The sequence below is a fragment of the Panthera uncia genome (genome assembly GCF_023721935.1).
Source record: "Panthera uncia isolate 11264 chromosome E2 unlocalized genomic scaffold, Puncia_PCG_1.0 HiC_scaffold_20, whole genome shotgun sequence".
In the NCBI taxonomy this organism is placed as follows: domain Eukaryota; kingdom Metazoa; phylum Chordata; class Mammalia; order Carnivora; family Felidae; genus Panthera; species Panthera uncia.
Window position 1 is genome coordinate 12,797,551 of NW_026057589.1, and position 22,927 is coordinate 12,820,477.

The 22,927-nt window shown below is 55.4% G+C and overlaps 1 protein-coding gene across 4 annotated transcripts in view; it reads left to right on the plus strand.

Annotated features, from left to right (window-relative positions):
- The window catches only part of MTSS2 (MTSS I-BAR domain containing 2), a 24,430-nt gene extending 1,771 nt beyond the window's left edge, over nucleotides 1-22,659 (plus strand). The window contains exons 1-14 of one of the 4 annotated variants that reach the window (XM_049622593.1): nucleotides 42-202; nucleotides 5,129-5,190; nucleotides 5,282-5,355; nucleotides 6,161-6,245; nucleotides 6,330-6,421; nucleotides 6,507-6,581; nucleotides 7,856-8,013; nucleotides 8,444-8,551; nucleotides 9,411-9,508; nucleotides 11,000-11,222; nucleotides 19,836-19,910; nucleotides 20,245-20,421; nucleotides 20,601-20,766; nucleotides 20,845-22,659. In XM_049622593.1, the coding sequence (XP_049478550.1) occupies nucleotides 134-202; nucleotides 5,129-5,190; nucleotides 5,282-5,355; nucleotides 6,161-6,245; nucleotides 6,330-6,421; nucleotides 6,507-6,581; nucleotides 7,856-8,013; nucleotides 8,444-8,551; nucleotides 9,411-9,508; nucleotides 11,000-11,222; nucleotides 19,836-19,910; nucleotides 20,245-20,421; nucleotides 20,601-20,766; nucleotides 20,845-21,590 (2,208 nt within the window). In that variant the 5' untranslated portion in view covers nucleotides 42-133 and the 3' untranslated portion in view covers nucleotides 21,591-22,659. Of the gene's footprint in view, nucleotides 1-41; nucleotides 203-5,128; nucleotides 5,191-5,281; nucleotides 5,356-6,160; nucleotides 6,246-6,329; nucleotides 6,422-6,506; nucleotides 6,582-7,855; nucleotides 8,014-8,443; nucleotides 8,552-9,410; nucleotides 9,509-10,999; nucleotides 11,223-19,835; nucleotides 19,911-20,244; nucleotides 20,422-20,600; nucleotides 20,767-20,844 lie in introns of those variants that run through there. The other 3 variants (XM_049622594.1, XM_049622591.1, XM_049622592.1) reach the window with 3 other exon arrangements.
- The last annotated feature ends 268 nt before the right edge of the window (nucleotides 22,660-22,927 follow it).

A 22,927-nucleotide genomic window follows, 5' to 3' on the forward strand; every position in this document is an offset into this window, starting at 1 on the left:
GAGCGCCGCCCGGAGGCGGAGGCCCGGCCCGGCCTCGGAGCGAGCGCCCGCCGCGCCCGGCTCCCTTGGCTGCCGGCGCCCTGCTCCCCTGCCCGCGCCCGCCGTCGCCGCTGCCGCCCGGCCCGGCCCGAGCATGGAGACGGCGGAGAAGGAGTGCGGCGCCCTGGGCGGGCTCTTTCAGGCCATCGTCAACGACATGAAGGTAACGGGGTACGGCGGAGCTGGCCGCCCCGCGGGCGCGCGGGTGCGGATGTGGGTCCCCTCTGGGGACGAGTGACGGCGGGCATTCGGGCATCGCGCCGCGATGTGTGTGTGTCCTTGTCTGAACGTGTCCGGCCTGCGTCTGCTGTGCGCCTGGGTCTCGGGGCGCCCGTCTGAAGGGGTGTGGGTGTTTGTGTGTCAGGGTGTCCGTGCGGCGCCCCTGGTCTGTACCCGAGGTCGCCCGGGTCGTAGCGCCCCCGTGGGGTCCCAACCGGAGCCTGCGCACACGCGGGCTCTCTGCGCCCCCAACCCCCAAATCATGAATGGGCTTTCGCTCCGGGGTCGACCCTAAGGCCTTAAATTTAATGGGTCCGGGGTCTCGCCGGCCTCCGCCCCCTACCACCACTGTGCACTCTCCCCAGCACCCCCACCCCCACGCCCACACCCGCCCCGACGGCCCTGGAGCCCAGACAATGCTGTCACCGCCAAAGCAGGGAAAAATAATAAAGCGGAGAACCATTAACTCCTTCTCCGCCGGCCTCGGTCTCCGCTCTCGACCCTGTGACTGCCACCACCCCCCCACACCCCCACCCCCAACCCCCAGATCTCCTGCAACAGGCCCTAGGAAGCTGCAGGACTCCAAGGTCTCCAAGCTGACTGTCTCTGCATCCCTAGGCCTCTGTCCTCACCTTGGGGGGGGAAAAAGGAAGAGGGTTCGGGTTTCTGGAGCAACCCCAAGGGGGAGCCTACTACCATCCCAGACCTTCAGCACCGGTCCCCACCCCCCAGCCTTTGATTGGCCAATACCAGACAGGAGCCAGCCACCAACTCTTGGCCCACCATTAGCTCGCTAGGTGGGGAAACTGAGGCCTGGGAATGGCTCAAGGTCATTAAGGAGACTGTCCGACTCTCCCTGACCTCACCCCTCTGTTGATCCGCGGAGCAAGAGAGATCCTTTGCCCAGAGAGGCCAGGGTTTAGCAGGCCTGGCCCAGACTGACTAGGCAGAGAGGGGTTCGAGCTCCAGTGACAGGATGGCGGTGGGAGGCCGCGGGGGAGGGGGGGGAAGGGGCGGGTAGAGGAACAACGCTAGTACGCTTCTCCTCTGAGGCAGGATTGTGGGGCGGGGGAGAGCACTGGGCTCTTCACGTGAACTCCTCAGAGCCCCCACCTGAGAGCCCCCACCTTTGAAGCCTATCGCACACTCCCAAGTACACAACAGAATCCCACGGTGACCTCACAGGCCCAGGAGGCCATACCACACACGGGTGCAGCTAGCCCCACGGTGCCCAGGCGGGCCCTTCCACCAGAGGCTCCCAGTGCTGCCAGGGGAGCAGCCCCAGCCCTCAGAAGAGGCCTGAGGCCATCCTCACCTTGGACTACAGGGCTGGCAGCATATAGGCGTCCCCCACCCCCCACCATAGGGTGCTCCCCTGAGACCTCCATCCTTTGCAACTCTACCCGTGAGCCCCTCTGCCAGCCCTCAGAAGTTCTGGCCTCGCTGCCCTCGGCAGGCCCTCCTGTGCTGTGGACGTCACAGGCCTGGCACTGGGATCCCTTCCTGGGACCAGGCAGCCCGGACCACCCTCCCCCCAGCTACTCCCAGGGCTGGCAGAGAATGGGACCTTCCCACACCCTCCTCCCGCTGGCAGCCTCCCCGTAACACTGCAGAGAGCAGCAGCTTCTCTGCTCAGAGAAGAGGGGCAGGACTCTCCCTCCCTTTCCAGGCAATTTGCAAGGGACTTTGGGATCAGACTACAGCAGATTGCAGGCAGGATTCTCTGACTTGTGGAGGCGAACTGGGAAAGGTTTCACCTGGGGTGATGTCAAGTACTGATACTCACCTATGACACGTGCATGTGTTCAGGCCAGGGACAGAGCAGGGGACTGGGTCACCTGGAGGTCCATCCCCTGGATTGCATGGGGCGGGAGGGGGTGGGGGGTACAATTTCTGGCCATTTCCCTCGGTGATCTGAGCCACAGAAGCAGCAGGGGCTTCCATAGAGGAAGGCGGCTGACTTGAGGAGATTGAACTTGCCCCCGAGGCCTGTCCACAGCATGTCCACGAGCCCCAGGACAGCCCCTTGTAAGCGCATGCTCTGGCTGGGGGTGGCAGCATAGCGGGGAGTGAAGCCTCCTCAAGCTGCACCTGGAGCCTGAGGGCCGGGAGGAGGGCACAGCTGAGGGTTGGAGAGGGGCCCTCGGGAGCTTCCCCTGCCTTCTGTGCCTCATTTAACCACTCTGATGCCTCTTGGATGCCATGCCGCCCACCAAAGCCCAGAGAGGGGCAGGGACTTGCCCAAGATGGCAGGACCGGGCGGGTGAAACACCTTCCACATGAGTGAAGGTGGCCTCCACTCAGCACTGACCCATCCAGAAAATGGGGCCATAAACTAGGCCTGTCCTCTCAAGAGTGGGGAGTGTGTCCTGGACGTCAGCCCCGCTGGGTGGGAGGGGCTTCTTTCAGAGAGGCAGGGGTCATGCATCCCCTGTTTTTTAGCCAGCATTAACTGAGCGCTTACTGTATACTGGGCGCTGTGCTGTGCGTTTCCTTTTCCCTGCCTCCGTGAGTCTCCACACTGACCCCTGGTGCGGTTCCCCGCCCCCGATTTGACAGGTGAGGAAACTGAGGCTCAGAGAGGGGCCCTAGCCCGGGGTCACCCAAAAAGCCCTCTCTCAGGGATCACAGCATGGGTCGCTCACCCAGACAGCCCGTGTCGGGACTAAAACCACCACCAGGTCAGAGACAGAGTCTCCGAGGGCCGGGAGTCCTGCGGCCTCTGCGTCAGTCTTGTCCGGTCCACTTGAGCACCTCCAGTGGTGAGCATGTGACCTCTCCCCTCCAGCACAGCCCACTGCACTGGGGACAGAAAGGGCGTTTCTCCCGTCCCTGCAGTTCCCATCGCCTCCCACCCTTGCTGCCCGGATGTTCATCTCTCTGTACCCCTGGAAGTCGGTGGAGTGACTCGTCAGACGTGGGATGAGATCTTGCCCCTCCCACTTGGTGGCTTTTAGCAAGTCAGTTCATCTTTCTGAGTCTCAGCTTCCTGAACGATAGAGTGGGGGCGACAGCCGGATTTATTTCACAGGACTGCCCTGTGAAATACCCGATCCGACGCGACCACACAATGAAAAGGTCTTCGCGGGGTGCGCGGCCTACCACAGCCACTTGACGAGCAGTGGCAGTCGCTGTCACTAGTGGTAGTGACCCAGAGTCTTAGAGCCCGACAGCCACGGCACAGCCAAGGTGAGGGCAGGGGCCCAGGTGAAGACTGAGGACTCTCCCCAGGGACACTGGCTGCTTCGGTCCTCAGAGACCAAGGTGCTCAGGTCCCTCTGCTGAGGAGGAGCTGGGCCCGGCCTCCCCCAAGTCCTGTCTTGTCCCCGCTGCACTGGGAGAGCTGCGGGTGTGACGGTCTGGGATGCAGTGAGCCTGACCGGCTGGAGGCTGGAGTGACGGGCCCCAGCCTAAGGACTTGAATGGGGTAGGAACTTGTCTGTCCCCAGCTTCTCCCAGTCCCTTGTGCTCCAAGGCTGCTGAGGAGCTGAGAAGGTTTCCTGGAGGTCAGGACGACTGTTTCTGGATCCCTGTCCCCTCAGCATTGTCTCCTCTCCCTGGAGGTCTTAGCAGGGCTTCGGGGCTGGAGTGCCGAGGTGGTGTGAGGCTGCCACCCCTCAGAAGACTCCTGAGGGTGCCAAGGGGAGGGTCAGCTCCTTGGGATTTCCAGGGGCAACCTACCGGGCTCCTTTACCCTGAACTGCACCCACGTTCCTCTCCAGCCTGTGTGAACTTCTCAAATATTTGCTTTCCCTGGGCACTGGCGGGGCTGGGCTGGGCAGGGAGGGAATTTCTAAGGTTGTCAGAAGCTGCTGTGTTTCCTTTCCACCCCTGCAGGCTGTCCTCAGCTAGAGAAGCTATCTCGAACCTGCCCCTGGGTTCCAGTCTGGCAGAGCCTCCTTCTGAAGCCTTGAGGGTTGGGGTCTCTGCCTTCCTTATTTCCCCAGCACCTCATCCTACATGGAAAGGAGGGTTAGAGGCCCTTGGGGGCTGGTGCTTTGCTGGCCTTGGGCTCCCCTTCAAGCATCAGGACCTCCACAAGGCCATCAGGCCACGGCTGAGGTTTCTCCAGGACCCGACAGCCATGGGAAGGCCCATTAGCCAGAAAAGCCCCTTGATCAGACTGGACAACTTGGTCGCCAAGAGTCCAGCCTCCCTACTGGGAAACCCCCTCCCAACTCAGAGCTTTGGGCCAGGCTGGGATAAAGGCCACACTGTGTCCCCAGGAGGGGAGGGGAGCCGGGGGTGGAGAAAGGTGGCTCTGTTGGCCACACAAGGCCCCATTCAGCCTGGGGCCTGGCTGTCCCGGGCGGGCTGGCTGGGCCCTGCAGCAGTCACAGCCTCCCTGGACCTGGGAATCACTGCTGCTAGCCTGGGATGGATGGGTGGCCTGGCCGGTAGCAGCTTCCGGAGAACAGGGTGGGGGCCCCCAGTTGAGACCTGGCATGCCTGAGCCCTGCCCTTGTGTCATGTGGACTACGTCACCTGTGTCCAGAGGGACACAGTGCCCCTCATGCTGCTTAGCCCAGAATCCCTGCCAGAACCCAGGGGAGCCCAGAGGGTACAGGACCTGCCATTTCTGTTTCCGTCTCCCCTGAGGGAGGATGTGGGCCAAAACGGTGGCCGCTGTAGACATTAGGCCAGACTTCCTGACAGGGAGGGAGGAATGACCAAAAACACCTGTTCCCAGGGCCAGGCCTTCCTCATGTCCCATGGCTCTGACCTTGGTCTTCTGTCATCCCAGAGGGGCCAGCGGCCTCCCTCTCCATGGGGCGGGGGCCACTCTCTTCAGAAACTGCCAAGAGTCTGGATGGAGGCGTGTGGGGAGCCTATCCATGGTGTCTGATTTCCTCTCCCATCTCCCCGGCAGAGCTCCTATCCCATCTGGGAAGACTTCAACTCCAAGGCCACCAAGCTGCATTCCCAGCTGAGGTGAGGCTGCCGAGGGTGCCCCAGCTGGGGAGGGGATGGGCAGCGGAGAGGACACCTCACCCACAGAACATCCCACTCTCTGTCTCCCCAGGACCACTGTGCTGGCTGCTGTGGCCTTCTTGGATGCCTTTCAGAAAGTGGCCGACATGGCCACCAACACCCGAGGTGGGGAGGGGGTGTGGCTGGAGGTTGGGTTTGCCCCAGGTTGGGAAAGGCTGAGTGGAGGATGAGTGAGGGAGAGGACACCCAGCCCAGAGGTGGGACCTTAAATTCCGTTCCCTAATGAAATGGGCTGGTTGTGTAGAGAGTGAGCCTCTTATCACTAGCGGCATACAAGCAAGAGTGGGAGAACGGTGACAGGGATGACACGGGGGCGGGCAGGGGGGCTTCTGTTCTTGCTATGGGCCGCCAGCTCGACCACAGTTGTCCAGCCTTCTGTAACAGTGAGTCTGATTATGGCGTCTCACCCCCTCATCTGCCTGTCTTAGAGCACACGGGGGCAGGCAAGCACTCCCCGTTGGCTTTGGCGTCTCTTCTGCCTTCTAGTTCAAGTAGTTCTCACTTTCAGGTGGTGAGAAATAAGGTCGCGCGGGCCCTTGCACTCTCACGCCTGCCTCTGGCACCTGGAGGAGATTCCGGGAGGGCTGGAGGGGATTTGGGCAGGCCCTTTGCACAGCCTCTAGCGCTGGCCTGACCACCAGAACACCCGCAGCTGCAGCAGGCGGGCACCGCCGGGACGGGCAGGGCCTTGGTCCCGCAGAGAGGAGAGTCGCGGCAAATACTGAGGACCGCTCAAATTCCCCCCCCCCCCCCCCGCACGGATCCATCCATCGCGGGACCGATTGGTGCTGGGGGCGGGGCGCGGGTTGCGAGCGCGGCCTTCGTGGGCCGGCGCGCCACCTCGTGGCCGAGGCTGGGACTGCAGAAGACCCGGCGGGCCCCTTCCCACGCTGCCCGCTTGCCTCGCCAGGGGCCACACGGGACATTGGCTCAGCGCTCACGCGCATGTGCATGCGCCACCGCAGCATCGAGACCAAGCTGCGGCAATTCACCAAGTGAGTGGGCGCCGCGGGTGGGCGGGAGTGGGTACGCAGTGAGACCGTCCCCTGGTGGCCCTGACCCTCACACCCCACCCACAGCGCGCTGCTGGAGAGCCTCATCAACCCGCTGCAGGAGCGCATCGAGGACTGGAAGAAGTCAGCCAACCAGCTGGACAAGGACCACGCGAAAGGTGGGCCCGGGGCTGGGGCTGGGGCCTCCTGTCCCCATCGTGCGGAGCCCCACATGACAGCATTCCTTTCTCATCCCCTGCACAGAATACAAACGAGCCCGGCACGAGATCAAGAAGAAGTCTTCAGACACGCTGAAGCTGCAGAAGAAAGCGCGCAAAGGTAGAGCCCACGGCTGCCCATGGAAGCATAGCCCCGCGGGGGGCCCCGCTTGGTATACCCCCATACCCTATGGAGTACCCCAGGGAGTCATACTGGCCGGAGGGGCCCTATCCTGGACACAGGATCCTCCAACCTGCTGGGTGGGACCGAGGGAGCCTCCCTGCACCCCAGACCTGGTCCACCAGGCCTTCCCCTTTCAGGGAGGCAGCAGGAGGCCCAATAGGCCCAGGCACCCCATACCCCTGCCCCAGGAGCGGCTCTATCCATCCGGCTGTCTTTCACACATTCTTTCTTTCTCTGTCTCTCCTCCTCTCCTCCTCCCACATCCTTCCTGTAGAGCTACTTGGTAAGTCAAATGTCCCTCCCTCCAGCCGCTCCTCCCGTCCTTGTCCCATTTGTCTGTCTCCCCCAGCTCAGGGCCATTGGAAGGAGTCTCTCCAGGCCAAGGAGGAGCGAGGAAAGCGGTCGGTCCATCGAGGGAGGGGCCTGGGGCATAGTCCCCCTGGGGCCCTGGGGGCCCCTGGCCAGGGATGAGTCCCAGGCCACTGCTGGGTCAGTCTGCCAGGCCAAGAGGGGTTGGGCCGGGCAGGGTGGGGGGCACAGGCCCTGGCTGCCCCACTTCCCCCAGGCCCGCCCGGTCACCTGTTGCCTTCTCACTTCCTGACTCACCATCTCTACATCATCCTCTTGCCTCTCTCTGTCTTTCTCGCTGCTTCTTTGTATTGCCGTTGTTGTCCTTGTGCATCGCTCCCTGAGCTGAGTGGGAGCCCATACTGAAATGACCCCCTTCCCTTCCCCCAGGGCCCAGCCCCTAGCTCTCCTTACCCCCCCACCCCTACCCCACCCCCCTCCCCCCACACCCTTCAGTGGCCTGGCCTACAGCTGAGTCCCCGGGCTCTACTTTGTCCTGCTTCCACCCTCTCCCGGTGAGGTGAGGTGAGGTGGTGCCGGCCCAAGGGCAGTGAGGCTGTCCAACCAAGGGGTTGGAAGTCTCAGCTGTGGAGGCCTCCGCTGGGCTCACCTGAGCTCTGCCCGCTCCAGGTCCTGGGTGGCTTTGCAGCTTTGGTGTCTTTGCTGTGTCCGTGTCTGTCCACTCTGCCTGCTCTGGGACCTACCCCTGCACAAGCCCTAGAGTCCCGGCTGCCCTCCCTGGTCCCCTGGCCCCCGTGGCAGGGCCCAGCCCCACGCCGGGGACACCACCATGGGGCCTGAGCCATGCACACAGCGAGCCGGGCCGGCGTCCCCAGCGCGGCCTCTCCTCCCAACCCCTCCAGGGAAAGGAGATCTGCAGCCCCAGCTGGACAGTGCCCTGCAGGACGTCAACGACATGTACCTGCTGCTGGAGGAGACAGAGAAGCAGGCGGTGCGCCGGGCCCTGATCGAGGAGCGCGGCCGTTTCTGTACCTTCATCACTTTCCTGCAGCCTGTGGTGGTGGGTCCCTCAGAGAGGTGTTTGAGCATCCCCACAATGGGGCTAGCTGAAGAGTTTCCAGGAATCTCAGGAAATCCCAAGAAGCAAGATGTGGGAGCCATTGGTGGGAGTCCTTAGGGGTGACTCGGAGGCCCCCGCAGGTTGGGCCATGCCTGTGGTGGACCACTTGACCCCTGAGAAAAGCCAGTTCTCAGTGATGCCTGGCTGGGTACCCTCAGAGCCACATGCTCGTAGCCCAAAGACACAGCTCGTAGCTCGTGTTGCACTAATTTGGTCTGGACATATGGTCACACCAACCCCTGGGTGTCCAGGCCCAGGCTGCCTCAGACCCAAGCAGCACTGGATGAGAGAGGAAAGGCCAGAGGAGGCTCATTCCTCCAGGGTGGGGGGCAGGGGCAGGGCCAGAGGGTCTGACCCGCTGCTTCCTCAGAATGGCGAGCTGACCATGCTGGGAGAGATCACCCACCTGCAGGGCATCATCGACGACCTGGTGGTGCTGACTGCGGAGCCCCACAAGCTGCCGCCCGCCAGTGAGCAGGTTCGGCCAGCCATGGGACTGGGGGGCAGGGGAGGGGATGGCCTGCCATTAGTTGGAGACAGTAGAGGAAAAAAGGGGACAGAGAACCAGACAGGTCCCACCATGCATGGTGGGACAACCGGGAGCACCTGTTCAGGAGAGGGATGGTGTGCCCAGGACCCAGCGGAGGCTTCAGTCTGAGAGCAGACGGGTGGAAGTCCCGTGGGGCCTGGCCCTGTGTCTGCCCACAGGCTCCACCTGAGCAGGCCAGACCTGGTGACTCCTACCTCCGTCCACACCCAGGACCCAGTACCTTCCCAGGCACACAAACAGGCACACCTGCCCATGCGGGCCACCCTGCTCAGCTCCCCACAGCACTCCCCCTGCACCAGGATCAGTCCCATCTGACAGGCCTGTGGTGTTGCTCACTGGGCGCTGTGTGCCCGCCACTTTCCCCGGCCGTCTCGTTGAATCACCCCGATGCGCTGTAAGACAAGAACCATTGGGGGCACCTCACGGGAGGAAACAGGCTCAGTGAGGTTCCAGGAACTTGCCCAAGGGGCACGGCAGAGCCAGGACTTAAACCCCATGGTGTCCCTCATGGTCACTCTCTTGGCTCCTCTGCCAGTGAGTTCTGGGGACAGCATCCCTGGGAAGCAGAGAGGGCAGTCTCCCTTGATGTCCCCCCCACTCCGCCATCTGGCAGTCCTGCTTTCAGACTCCCCTGCTTTCAGTCCCTGCTTTCAGGTCTCCTGCTGGGGCTTGGCTCTCAATAGGGAGGACGGGGGGGCGGGGGGGGTAGGGGCTACCAGACCTCTGGGGGTCCTCCAGAAAACGGGCTGGGCTGCCTCCAGTGACCTGCATCCATGTCCCTGTCCAGGTGATCAAAGACCTGAAGGGCTCTGACTATAGCTGGTCGTACCAGACCCCCCCATCATCGCCCAGCGGCTCCGGCTCTCGCAAGTCCAGCATGTGCAGGTCAGTGCGGGACTGACGGGAACAGAGGGGCAGGGACACCCCAAGAGGGAATGGGTAAGCTCTCAGCAAATCAGAAATCGCTTCAGGGCCTCAGAATTCACCCGACTGCGTCACCAAGGAATTTGTGAGCGTAGAGGACAAATGGACCCGTATCTCGAGACTGCTGCCAGTACAGGCATGTGCTAGCAGGAAGCAGGGGGCAGGAGCAGTTTCGTTTACAGAGCAATAACTATGTGCCAGTTGCCATGCTAAACGCTTTGTGCATTTTCTTCATTGAATCCTAACACCACCGTATCAGGTGTGGTGTTGTCTCCATTTCACAGAAGGGGAAACTGAGGCACAGAGTCCCATAATTTCACTACTAGGCTCTGCCCGGCCCAGCAGAGTCAGTGGGGGTGGGAGGATAGTAATAAGAACCTAAGACCAGGGAGGGGCACAGAGTCTTCTGGCAAGGTGTGCTGAGGCCACAAGGTAAGGGACACTCTAACCTGGCTGCTTCCTGGATGCAACCTGTGCCCGTGCTGGCCCCTGAAGTCTCACTCAGTCACCATGCAGGCTCAGGATCAGGGATGCCTCCAGGGCTGTCCCCAGGGCAGGACTTGGAGGAGACATTTAAGATGCAAGGTTCTGCAGGTGTGAGGGCAGTGAGCACACAGTGACTTATTGGTGAGGGGAGGCCCCTCTGCGCCAGGCTCCCTTTCCCCAGAATCACCTCTGGCTGAGCACCTGGGCATGAGAAGTAAGCCAAGCACAGCTATCGGCAGCTCCTGTATAGGGAGGAGGGTCTGGGTTTGCTGGACCCCAGGCGGGTGGCCGTCACAGCAGGGAGGGTTGATTGCAGAGGACACCCATGACCAAGGGTACGAGCTGAGGAGCTTCAGGGTCAGGCTCAGAAAGAAGGCAGCCTTCAACTGCCAGGAACATTACCCGAGAGTGAAATGGTTGCACAGGGGATATGAGCTGCAGAGGGCTGGACACCCTCCAGGGGGCGAAGGGAGTGAGGACAATGGTGGCTCCAGAATCCACACGGACCGTCACCGCATGCTAGACATCCAGTTAGGATTGGATGGCAAATACCAGACTTTGACGAGGCAGTCCGGAAATGATCAGACTTGTGTCAGGTTCCAGCCCAACTGGGACGAGGTTGATGTTTAGTGACTCAGTTTCTCCATCACCAACCCAAGGTCTGCTGTTCTTAAAGGCAGAGTAGGAGGCAAAGAGACTGCTCGGCCCTGGGCACGCCCTGGAGCATTGGGGTGCTCTGGGGGCAGGCACTGGGCCAGCCCTGGTGTGCCATCCCCTGCCCAGGCCCTGCCCTGTCCCAGAATCCAGCTCTTCTGTGGCACCTGGGTCTAAGGAGTTGTAGTCTGACATTGTCTTTTCCTTCCTTTGCCCCTCACCTCTCTCCTCCACCCTCGTCTGTCACCCTCCCCTCCACACACACCTTTGTCTCCCCGTCTGGCTGCCGTACCCCTTCCCTCACTCCCCCAGTGCCCCCAGCAGCAGTAGCAGTGCCAAGGGTGGCGGAGCCCCATGGCCTGGGGGTGCCCAAACATACTCACCCAGTTCCACCTGTCGCTACCGCAGCCTGGCACAGCCAGCCGCCACCACCGCCCGACTCTCCAGCGTCTCCTCCCACGACTCTGGCTTCGTCTCCCAGGATGCCACCTACTCCAAGCCCCCCTCACCCATGCCTTCAGACATCACCAGCCAGGTGAGAGGGTGTCTGCAGGGCCTACAGCTCTTGAGACTGGCCGGGAGGTCCCCAGGACCACCTCACTGGGGACCAACCTGGCTAAGGAGAGGTGGGGAAGGTCTTAGAGCAGTCAGCATCTGCCACAGCCATGTCAGCAAGGGGCTTTGTGGCCCCACTACCTCCTCATTTCCTGATTCCTTACCTACCGCCTTCTTCCAGCCATGGGACCCCAAGGGGGCAGCTTAGCAGCTCTGATCACTTGTGACCCTCCCCCCCCTGCATTAGGCTTATTGTGACAAGGTGGCTGGTCCTAGGAGGCATCCCCAGGAGCCCCAGGACATCCTCCTGCTTCTGCACACTTGGGCCAACTCACTCTGAACCCAGAGATTGGTCCACGAATCTCCTCAGATGAAGGCTCAGATCCTTACAGCCTCAGTGAGATGGGCAAACACAGGGGCCACAGTAGAAAACAAAGGGAGGTCAGGCCACCTGCCCAGGGGGCTATCCTCAGGGTATCAGGAGTGACTACATTTGGATACAGTCTGCTATTCCTCCCCCATCAAGGCTAGTGCCCCCATTTGGACTGAGCATTTTATGTTTTGCTGGTTTTTTTGCTCAAAGATGTCCCTATTATACTTCCAGTCTCTCTCTCCTGCGGGCTCATTCCCGTCAGTACACAAAAGAACTCCAGTATCACGCATTCTAAATTTTTTTAACGTTTTATTTATTTTTGAGAGAGAGACAGAGTACAAGTGGGGAAGGGCAGAGAGAGAGGGAGGCACAGAATCCAAAGCAGGCTCTAGGCTCTGAGCTGTCAGCACAGAGCCCGATGGAGGGCTCGAACTCGTGAACCCCAAGATCATGACCTGAGCTGAATGAAGTCAGACGTTTAACCGACTGAACCACCCAGGCACTCTTAGTATCACGCATCTTAAAAGCCCTCCCTTCCTTCCATGTTATCCTCCAGTCACCTAGCTTCCTTCACAAGGTAATTTAAGGTTGTCTGCACTGACCAATTCTACCTATTTCTCATTCACTCCTATCAGCTTCACCTATTTATAACTGAAAAATTTTAGATTTGTTAATTTCTCCCATATAGTTCCATCCATGTTTGCTGTACATATTTTGAGACTGTTTTATTAGGTGCAGGCAAGTTTAAAATATTAAGTCTTCATAGTGAATTCAATCTTCTAACATGACGATCCTCTGTTCCTTACAATGCTTTCTAAAAGCCTGTTTCGTTTGATATTACTACAGCTATCTCAGCTTTATCCTGTTCAAGATTTATATTACCATTTCCCAACTGTTTTATTTTTTTAATGTTTGTTTATTTCACAAGAGAGAGAGAAAGAGAGCAAGGGAGGGGCAGAGAGAGAGAGAGACGGAGAGAGAGAATCCCAAGTAGGCTCCATGCTGTCAGTGCAGAGCCCCCTGTGGGGCTGGATCCCAGGAACTGTGAGATCAGGACCCAAGTTGAAATCAAGAGTTGGAGGCTTGGGGCACCTGGGTGGCTCAGTTGGTTGAGCGTCCGATTTCAGCTCAGGTCACGATCTCGCAGTTCATGGGTTCAAGCCCCATATCGGGCTCTGTGCTGACAGCTCAGAGCCTGCAGCTTGTTTCTGATTCTGTGTCTCCCTCTCTCTCTGCCCCTCCCCCACTCATGCTCTGTCTTTGTTTCTCAAAAAGGAATAAATGTTAAAAGAAATTAAAAAAAAAAAAAAGAGTTGGAGGCTTAACCGACTGAGCCACCGAGGCACCCCTCCCATCTCTTTACTTTTAAACTCACTATATCCTTATGTTGTAGATGAGTCTCTTATAAACAACAGATGCCTAGATTCTCTTTTATCCAGTCTGACAATCTCTATCTTTTGATTTGGCATTTTTAGTCTACTTCTCTTTATTGTGATTATTGACATATTTGGACTCCTGTCTTTTTATACATTCTACTTTTTCTGTGCCTCTTATGTCTCTTCCCTTGTCCTTTACTTTTTTTCCTTCTCTCATTTGTTTCCCTCTACTAAACTGTAAGTTATATTGTATTTCTTTTACAGGATATCTTGAAATTTTACCATGCATTCTTAACCCCAACTCCTGAATAATTCAAAGACTTCAATACATATTTTAACTTTAGTCACCAGTGGGTTCTCCCAACTTATAAGCTAATATATATTATTCTCTACTTTTTTTTTTTTTTTTTTAACATTTATTTATTTTTGAGACAGAGAGAGACAGAGCATGAACAGGGGAGGGGCAGAGAGAGGGAGACACAGAATCTGAAACAGGCTCCAGGCTCTGAGCTGTCAGCACAGAGCCCGACGCGGGGCTCGAACTCACGGACCATGAGATCATGACCTGAGCTGAAGTCAGGCGCTTAACCGACCAAGCCACCCAGGCGCCCCTCTCTACTTTTTTATAACACTCACAGATGACATTTTTCTTCTCCTCCTCCTCCCCCTCCTCCTTCTCCTTCTTTTTCCTTTTTAAAGATTTTATTTTTAAGTAATCTATACACCCATTGTGGGGCTCAAACTTAAAACCCTGAGATCAAGAGTCTCACGCTCCAACTAGGCCAGCCAGGCACCACATGACATTTATTTTCTTAACTTTACTATTATTTTGTGCATACAGTATTTGTCTAGATTTACCCATATGTTTACACATTTCTTTGTTCATCATTTGTTCTTATACCTTAACTCTTCTTCTTTCTGAAGTATACAGCACATCCTTTAGAAGTTCTTTTAGAATAGATCTGTAGTGGTAAATTCTCGGGGGTTTTTTAAATCTGTAAACATGCTTCCTTTTGTCGTCTTTCTTGAAAGTGTTGCCAGGGACACAATTCTGATGTGACAGTTATTGTCTCTCCACCACTTGGAAGGTATTTTTCCACTGTGTCCTGGCTTCCATTGTCGATTGAGAGGTCTGCCATCAGTCAGATTGTTGCGCCTTTGCGTCCCTGGTCACTTGTAAGATCTTTGCTCTTCAGTTTGTGCTTAGTTGCAGATTTGTTTTTATTTAGTCTCATTTGATGGGTTTGTATTCCTGTATCTTCATATTCATGTCTTTCACGTGTTCTGGAAATTTTCAGCCATGATTTCTCTATTCCCTCCTTCTGAGATTCCAATTCAGTGTGTTGCTGGACCTTCTCATTTATCCTTCTGTGTATCGTTCTCTCAGTTATCACATTTTCCTGCTCCCCGCCTCTAGGTATGATGTTCTGGATCATTTAGTCAGGTCTGTCTTCCAATTTACTTTTCAACTCTAGGTTACAGCTTTTTAACCTTTCCATTAAGGCTTTTTTCTAAACTGTTATTTTGAAATAATTTCAGTCTTGTAGAAAAGTTGCAAAAAGAGTACAGAGTTCCCACCTGCTCCTCCCAAGCTCCCCTAATGTTAACCTGTTATGTAGCTACCAAACCAGGAACGAACACTGGCACAATACTATTAACTAACCTATGGTCTTTTTCCAAATGTTGCCCGTTTTCTCACTCAGATCCCTTCTCTGGTCCAGGAGTCCAGGATCCAGCGCAGGACCCTGTGTCGCATCTAATTGTTGTATCTTTTGGGGCTTCTCCAGTCTGTAACACCTCTACAGCCCTTCTTCTTTCAGGTCTTTGATGCTCTTGAAGAATACCAGTCAGCTATTTTATAGAACGTCTCTCAGTTTGGGTGTGTCCTGTGTCTTCACATAATTAGATGGAGGTCATACATTTCTGGCAAGAATACCATAGCAATGGTTTATTGCTGTTCTTCATCCTCACCAGCCCTTGGTATTTTGCATCTTTTTCATTTAAGCCCTTCTGGGGGGTGTATAGTGGTAGCGCCTGTGTTTGAAATTCGTCCTTCCCTAATGAGGAATGAGATTGAACACCATTTCCTACTTCTGAAGGCCACTTGGCTGTCCTCTTTTACGAAGGACCTATTCAGATTTTTGCCCATTTTTCTACTAAGTTGTTTTTTTTTTTTTTCTTATTGATCCTAGAACTCCTTATGTATTATGGATACAACACCACTCCTTCATCTGGGGTTTTCTCGGAGCCTTTACTCTTAATTGGGTCTTTTAATGATCTAAAATTCTTAATTTTATCTTTTTTAATATAATTTATTGTCAAATTGGTTTCCATACAACACCCAGTGCTCGTCCCAGTAAGTGTCCTCCTCAGTGTCCATCACCCACTTTCCCCTCTCCCCCAGCGCCCATCAACTCTCAGTTTGTTCTCTGTATTTAAGAGTTTCTTATGGTTTGCCTCCCTCCCTCTCTACAACTTTTTTTCCCCCTTCCCCTCCCTCATGGTCTTCTGTTAAGTTTCTCCAGATCCACATATGAGTGAAAACATACGGTATGTGTTTTTTCTCTGACCGACTTATTTCACTTAGCATAATATGCTCCAGTTCCATCCACGCTGCTGCAAATGGCCAGATTTCATGCTTTCTCATTGCCAAGTAGTATTCCATTGTCTGTATAAAGCACATCTTTATCCATTCATCAGTTGATGGACATTTAGGCTCTTTTCATTTGGCTATTGTTGAAAGTGCTGCTATAAACATTGGGGTACATGTGCCTCTATGCATCAGCACTCCTGTATCCCTTGGGCAAATTCCTAGCAGTGCTATTGCTGGGCCACAGGGTAGATCTATTTTTAATTTTTTGAGGAACCTCCACACTGTTTTCCAGAACATCTACACCCGTTTGCATTCCTACCAACAGTGCAGAAGGGTTCCCCTTTCTCCACATCCTTGCCAGCATCCATAGTTTCCTGAGTTGTTCATTTTAGCCACTCTGACTGGCGTGAGGTGGTATCTCAGTGTGGCTTTGATTTGTATTTCCTTGATAAGGAGTGACGTTGAGCATTGTTTCATGTGTCTGTTGGCCATCTGGATGCCTTCTTTAGAAAAGTGTCTGTTCATGCTTTCTGTCCATTTCTTCACTGGATTATTTGTTTTTCAGGTGTGGAATTTGGTAACTTCTTTATAGATTTTGGATACTAGCCCTTTATCCGATATGTCATTTGCAAATATCTTTTCCCATTCCGTGGGTTGCCTTTTAGTTTTGTTATTTCCTTTGCAGTACAGAAGCTTTTTATCTTGATGAGGTCCCAATACTTCATTTTTGCTTTTAATTCCCTTGCCTTTGGAGATGTGTCAAGTAAGAAATTGCTGCAGCAGAGGTCAAAGGGGTTGTTTCCTCGTTTCTCCTTTAGGGTTTTGATGGTTTTCCTGTCTCACATTCAGGTCTTTCATCCATTTTGAGTTTTTTTGTGTGTATGGTTTAAGAAGGTGGTCTAGTTTCTTCCTTCTGCATGTGGGTGTCCAGTTCTCCCAGCACCATTTGCTAAAGAGACTGTCTTTTTTCCATTGGATACTCTTTCCTGCTTTGTCAAAGATTAGTTGGCCATATATTTGTGGGTCCAATTCTGGGTTCTCTATTCTATTCCATTGGTCTGTGTGTCCGTTTTTGTGCCAATACCATACTGTCTTGATGAGTACAACTTTGTAGTAGAGGCTAAAGTCTGGGATTGTGATGCTTTGATTTTCTTCAATATTATTTTGGCTATTCGGGGTCTTTTATGGTTCCATACAAATTTTGGGATTGCTTGTTCTAGCTTTAAGAAGAATGCTGGTGCAATTTTGATTGGGGCTGCATTGAATGTGTAGATTGCTTTGGGTAGTATTGACATTTTAACAATATTCTTCCAATCCCTGAGCATGGAATGTTTTTCCATTTCTTTGTGTCTTCTTCAATTTCCTTCATAAGCTTTCTATGGTTTTCAGCAAACAGATCTTTTACATCTTTGTAAAACTGTTAATTTTAATGGATGGCCAGTGTATTCATTTTTTAAAATTTCCAGTGCTTTTTGTATCTTGAGATATGTTTGTGTACTCTAAGGTCACAAAGATATTTTCCTCTGAAAGCCTTTTTCATTTAGATCTGCAACTCATCAGGAATTGATGGGGGGGGGGGGGGGGGGGGCGTATGAGATGGGGGTCCTTTTTTCCATACAGATATCTAAATAGCAATTGATTGAAAAGGCCATCTTTTCCCCCCTGCACTGCAGTGTTACCTGTATACCTGTAGCTGTTTTGGAAGTTTGTGTTCTTTTTTTTTTTTTTTTAATTTTTTTTAATGTTTATTTTTGAAAGGGGGGAGGGGAGGGACACAGGATCGGAAGCTGGCTCTGTGCTGACAGCAGCGAGCCTGATGTGGGGTTCGAACTCACAAACTGAGATCATGACCTGAGCCAAAGTTGGACACTTAACCAACTTGAGTCACCCAGGCACCCGAGGAAGTTTATATTGTTCTGCTGGTTGAATTGTGCTCTTTTACAATACCATACTGGTCTTCATTATTGTAACTTTATAAACATTTTTGATATCTGGTAACAGAAGTCTTCCAGCTTTGTTATTCTTCAGTATCACCTTGGCCTTTGTAATTCCTTATATTCCTTAATACCAGCTTCTCAGTTTCCATCAAAAAAACAGTAACAACACCTCCTGGGGTTTTGGCTGGGATTGCATAAATCTGTCCATTTATTTTGGCTTTTCCTTTTCTCAGTAAGGTTTTGCAGTTTGCATGTAAAGATCTTGCACATCTTTCACTGGATTTTCTTGGGTAGTTGATGTTTATTGATGCTGTTTTAAATTATATTGGCTTTGTCGGATTTTTTTTGTTGGCTGCTGATATTTAGAAACTTGATTTTTTTTTTTTTTTGGTAAATTGATTTTATTAAGTTATATTAAAATCACTTATCAGGTCTGATAATTATAGATTCTTTTGAATATTCTACCTATAAAAACAATCATGTCTTTTACAAATAATGACCACTGTTTTCTTCCTTTCCAATCCTTTTGCTTTTTACTGCTTTTTCTTGCCTTACTGCCTGCTAGGACTTCCAATGTTGAACAGAAATGGTGATGGTAGCCATCTTTTTTTTTTTTTTTTTTTAAGTTTGTTTATTTTGAGAGAGATGTATTGCGAGTAGGGGAGGGGCAAAGAGAGAGGGAGGGAGAGAACCTCAAGCAGTCTCTGCACCATCACAGTTTCTCACGAAACTGAGATAGTGACCTGACCTAAAATCAAGAGTCGGACGCTTAACTGACTTAGCCACCCAGGCATCCCGATCCTGGGCATCCTTATCTTTTTCCCATCCTCGGAGGAAAAGGTATTGATATTTTTGAAGATCCCCTTTATCAGATAAGGAAGCTCTCGTCTAGCCCTGTTTAAGTGTTTGTTCATGAATTAGCCCTAAATTTTTCCACTGACTGTTCCAAGTGCTTTTTCCATTGGTTTTTGCTTTAACAATTACATTGATAAACATCCAAATTTGTTGCTTGCTTCATCTGAATCCTCACCTGTGATGCTTTGTTTCCTTTTGTTTTGGTGACCTTGGTTCATCACAAACTGAAATATCCCAGTATCTAAATTAAGGATGATTTGGAGAATTTGACAGGGCAGAGGTACCGTAATAATGGACCCCATCACAGGGTGAGCTCTCCACCTGGCCCCTTGTCCAGTCTCCCAACCACTGTGCTGCACTCCACATGTGCCCCCAGGAGCCCTCGTGGTCCTGTGCCCACCCTGGCTGCTTTTATCTTCATTCTTTTTTTTTTTTTTTAAGTTTATTTGTTTTGAGAGAGGGAGAGAGAATCCCAAGCAGGCTCTGCACTATTAGCACAGAGCCTGACACGGGGCTCAAACCCACAAACCACAAGATCATGATCTGAACCGAAGTCAGACACTTAACCAACTGAGCCTCCCAGACGCCCCTTCATTCTTGTGTTTTCTTTACAGTTGGGGGTTTCCCATGGCACCTACTCCCCCCAGCCGGCCAAAGCAGCAGTCTCCCCTGTACACTCGGTCCACTCAAAAGTGGACTTGCGCGCCCCCCCCCCAGTCTATGAAATAGTCCTTGAGGTGTCCACGATGCCTCTGTGCCCTCTGATGGACCCCCAGCAGCTTCAGCACTGCTGACCATCCTTCCTCCTCACGGGCAGGTCCTTCTGAGTTCTGTGACATCGTCTGCTTATGGTTTTCTAACCACCTCTCTGGCAGTTCCTTGTTACTCTCCTTCACCGGACCCTCCTCTTCTTGCCAGCCACTAAATGTGGGTGCGCCTGAGGTCCTTGAACCTTTTCTCTGTCCTCACTGCCAAGGTGATCTTCCTCTGTCTCAAGGCTGTTGGATTTGTGACTCCAACCTTGACTTCTCCCTAAACTCCAGACTTGTAAATGCAGTTGCCGACATTGTACCTGTCCGTAGATACCTAACAGGCAGCTCAGCTCTGCATGTGCAGGATGGAACTCTAGACTCCCTACTTCCCCACGCCTGCCCTTCTGAGACAACAGGGACACCGTCAACCCTGCTGTCCTCCCTAGTGTCCCTCCTTCCCTTGCCCACCACATCCAGGCCGTCAGCAGCCGCAAGTCCTGTCGTTCATTCTCAAAACCTATGGTTCTTGGGTTGGGCCACGGGGTTGGTCAGTGCCCACAGTGTGCGCTCGGCCTGCAGACGCTCGCAGGGGCGGCGGGGTGTGGTGCTGAACTCGAATGTCCTGCTGCATGCCGGTGCTGTGACCAGGTATCTTCTCTCCTTGCCTCCCTGCCCCGTCTGCCCACCTGCTCTCCTCTGCATGGCAGAAGTCCTCCAGCTCTGCGTCCTCGGAGGCCTCGGAAACCTGCCAGTCTGTTAGCGAGTGCAGCTCCCCCACCTCGGTCAGTGCTCCCTGCCTGCAGTGGGACTCAGGGAGGGTCCGGGGCCTACCAGAGTGGGGAGCAGAGTGCCTGCTCCCTGCAGGAAAAGCCGCCTGGGCACACCTGCAGCCACTCCCAACACCTCACATCTTTCCTTCCTGAGTCATGCCATCCTACCCCTGGGATTGGCAGGAACCAGGGGTCATGGCACCCTCCATGCTCTGCCCTTGACAGTGATCTTGAGCCTGAGGCCCCACACGGGCCTGAAAACCCTGTATCTCAACTGTAGTGAGAGGACCCTCAGCCGTGGACAGGAGGGCCAAGGGTCCCCTGACCCATCTGCCATGCCCTGCAGGACTGGGCCAAAGCAGGTCCCCATGAGCAGCCCTCAGGCACCAGCCTGCAGAGGAGGAAGGACCGACTGGAACACCCCCGGGACACAGAGCCAGGCCTGGCCAGCGGGGGCACCCTGGGCCCCAGCGGAGAGGAGGCACCAAGACCACGCATGTCCCCTGCCACCATCGCAGCCAAGGTAGGCATCAGCTCCCCTGGCAGCCCAGCCAGTGCCCCCGTTCACTCCCAGGTCAGTGCCAGGAGGCCCGGCAGGTGGTCTCAGGGCCAGCTCCATCCACCTGGTGGGAGCCACCCGGAGTCCGAGCCGAGGGGGGCAGCGGGGAGCCAGGCCTCAGCCCGCAGTCTTACCACCCCCAGCACGGTGAGGAGGTGTCCCCGGCGGCCAGTGACCTGGCCATGGTGCTGACCCGCGGCCTGAGCCTGGAGCACCAGAAGAGCAGCCGGGACTCTCTGCAGTACTCCAGTGGCTACAGCACGCAGACCACCACGCCATCCTGCTCTGAGGACACCATCCCCTCCCAAGGTAGGCCCCGGGGCTGGGGCTGGGGCACCGGGCCTTCACATGCCCCAGGCCCCAGCCCACGGCATCCCGTGCCCCCAGGCTCTGACTACGACTGCTACTCGGTGAATGGGGACGCAGATGGCGAGGGCCCGGCCGAGTTCGACAAGTCCTCCACCATCCCCCGCAACAGCAACATCGCCCAGAATTACCGCCGCCTGATCCAGACCAAGCGCCCGGCCTCCACCGCGGGGCTGCCCAGCGCCTCTGGCGCTCCCCCCGGCGTGGCCACCATCCGCCGCACGCCCTCGACCAAGCCCGCCGTGCGCCGCGCGCTCTCCAGCGCTGGCCCCATCCCCATCCGGCCGCCCATCGTCCCCGTGAAGACGCCCACAGTGCCCGACTCCCCTGGCTACGCAGGGCCCACACGGGCGGGCAGCGAGGAGTGCGTCTTCTACAGCGACGAAGCCGCCTCGCCCCTGGCACCAGACCTGGCCAAGGCCTCACCGAAGAGGCTGAGCCTGCCCAACACGGCCTGGGCCAGCCCTGCCCCAGAGGCAGCCAGCTACCCCGGGCTGGCGGACGACGACGAGCAGCAGCAGCTGGCCGCCAACCGGCACAGCCTGGTGGAGAAGCTCGGGGAGCTGGTGGCGGGCGCCCACGCGCTGGGCGAGGGCCAGTTCCCCTTCCCTACAGCCCTGACCGCCACCCCCGCAGAGGAGACGCCCAGTCCGCCCCCGGCAGCCTCCGGCGACCCCCCGGCCGAAGACATGCTGGTGGCCATCCGGCGCGGGGTTCGTCTCCGCAGGACCGTCACCAACGACAGGTCGGCACCCCGCATCTTGTGATGGCACTGCCCTCCCGCCCTCTGGCCCCGCGAGAGGCAGGTGGCCTGGCTGGTGAACAGTGGCCACTCAGACCGAAGGCAACAACAAGGGAAGAGCAGAGCCAGGCAAGCTTTTGGTTTTTCGTTTAAGTCATGCGAGGAAAAGCCACTTGATGGAAAGAGACACTCACCTTGGATTTCCACATTTAAACAGGAAGTGACTTCTTTAACAGAGCTCGCCAGCTCCGAGCCTGCAGGCCTTGAACTGGATGTGGAGCCTGTTTTATACGTTTCTCACCTGCTCTGCCCCTCCTCTTCCTCTTCACAGGCCCTGCCTTTTCCACATCTGGCCTGGGCCCGAAGTGCCACAGCTTAGCTGACCTGACCCCACTTCTCCCCTCAGTTGGCGGTGCCTGGGGCTTCTCCTGAATGCTGGCCCCCACAGCCCTCCACCAGGCCCCTCTCCTTCCTTCTCTGCACCTGTCCCAAGCTCCTCTCGATCAGGGAGGTGGGCTGTCTGTGGAGGGGCCAGGCACCCAATCGGCTAAGGTGTCAGATTTGACTGAAAAGCTCCACAGAGTGGCAGTTGGGGGGCAGACTGAAGTTGGGAGGCCCAGCCTGCTGTGGAGGAAGGAGGCCCAAGGGCCACAGGCCCCAAATTGAGTCTTGGGAACCCACACAGAAGAGGCTGTGGACCCCGAGGTAGATCCCATCCTGGCTTGCCCTCCTCTGGGAGGTACAGCCAGGGTTGAGGGGCAGGGCAGCAGGGAAGAAGTCCAGAGGCCTGAGGGTCAGATGTATGGTCCTCATCTGGGCATGTTGAGACTTTAACTCTGGTGGCACTTTGGTCATGGTTTTGGCCACCTGTGGGGGTAGGGGCTGGAACTGCACAGGGTGTGGGGGGTTATTTTATGAATATAATAAAATAGAGCTGACTGGACAAGGACTGTGTGTGGGGACAGGGTGGACGGTACAGGGTGTCCAAGAGTGCCTGAGGGACAGGGGTCCTCGCAGTGGCCTGGAGGGCCCACGGCAGGAGAAGGAGGGCCTAATTGGCTTCCCCAAAGCCAGGGGGCAGCTGTTTTTTTTTTCTCCAGATTCTGGAGCAAAGCCAAAATAAGGTTGGAGAGGGCCAGGGTGGGGCCTCTAGTACGTCTGCTTAGATGGGAGCAGGGGCGGTCCAGGGAGATTGGCTTTGACTCTCTGTTGCCAGAGGAGATGCCATCCCGGTGCAGTACCCCCCACCCTGAAATCCAGTCCGCGCTAGGTGCGGGGTGGGGGTGCCCTCCCCTCCACGTACCGAGGCATGCCAGCTCTAAGCAGGTAGAAGCAGGTGCGTCTGGGGCGAGCAGAGGGCTT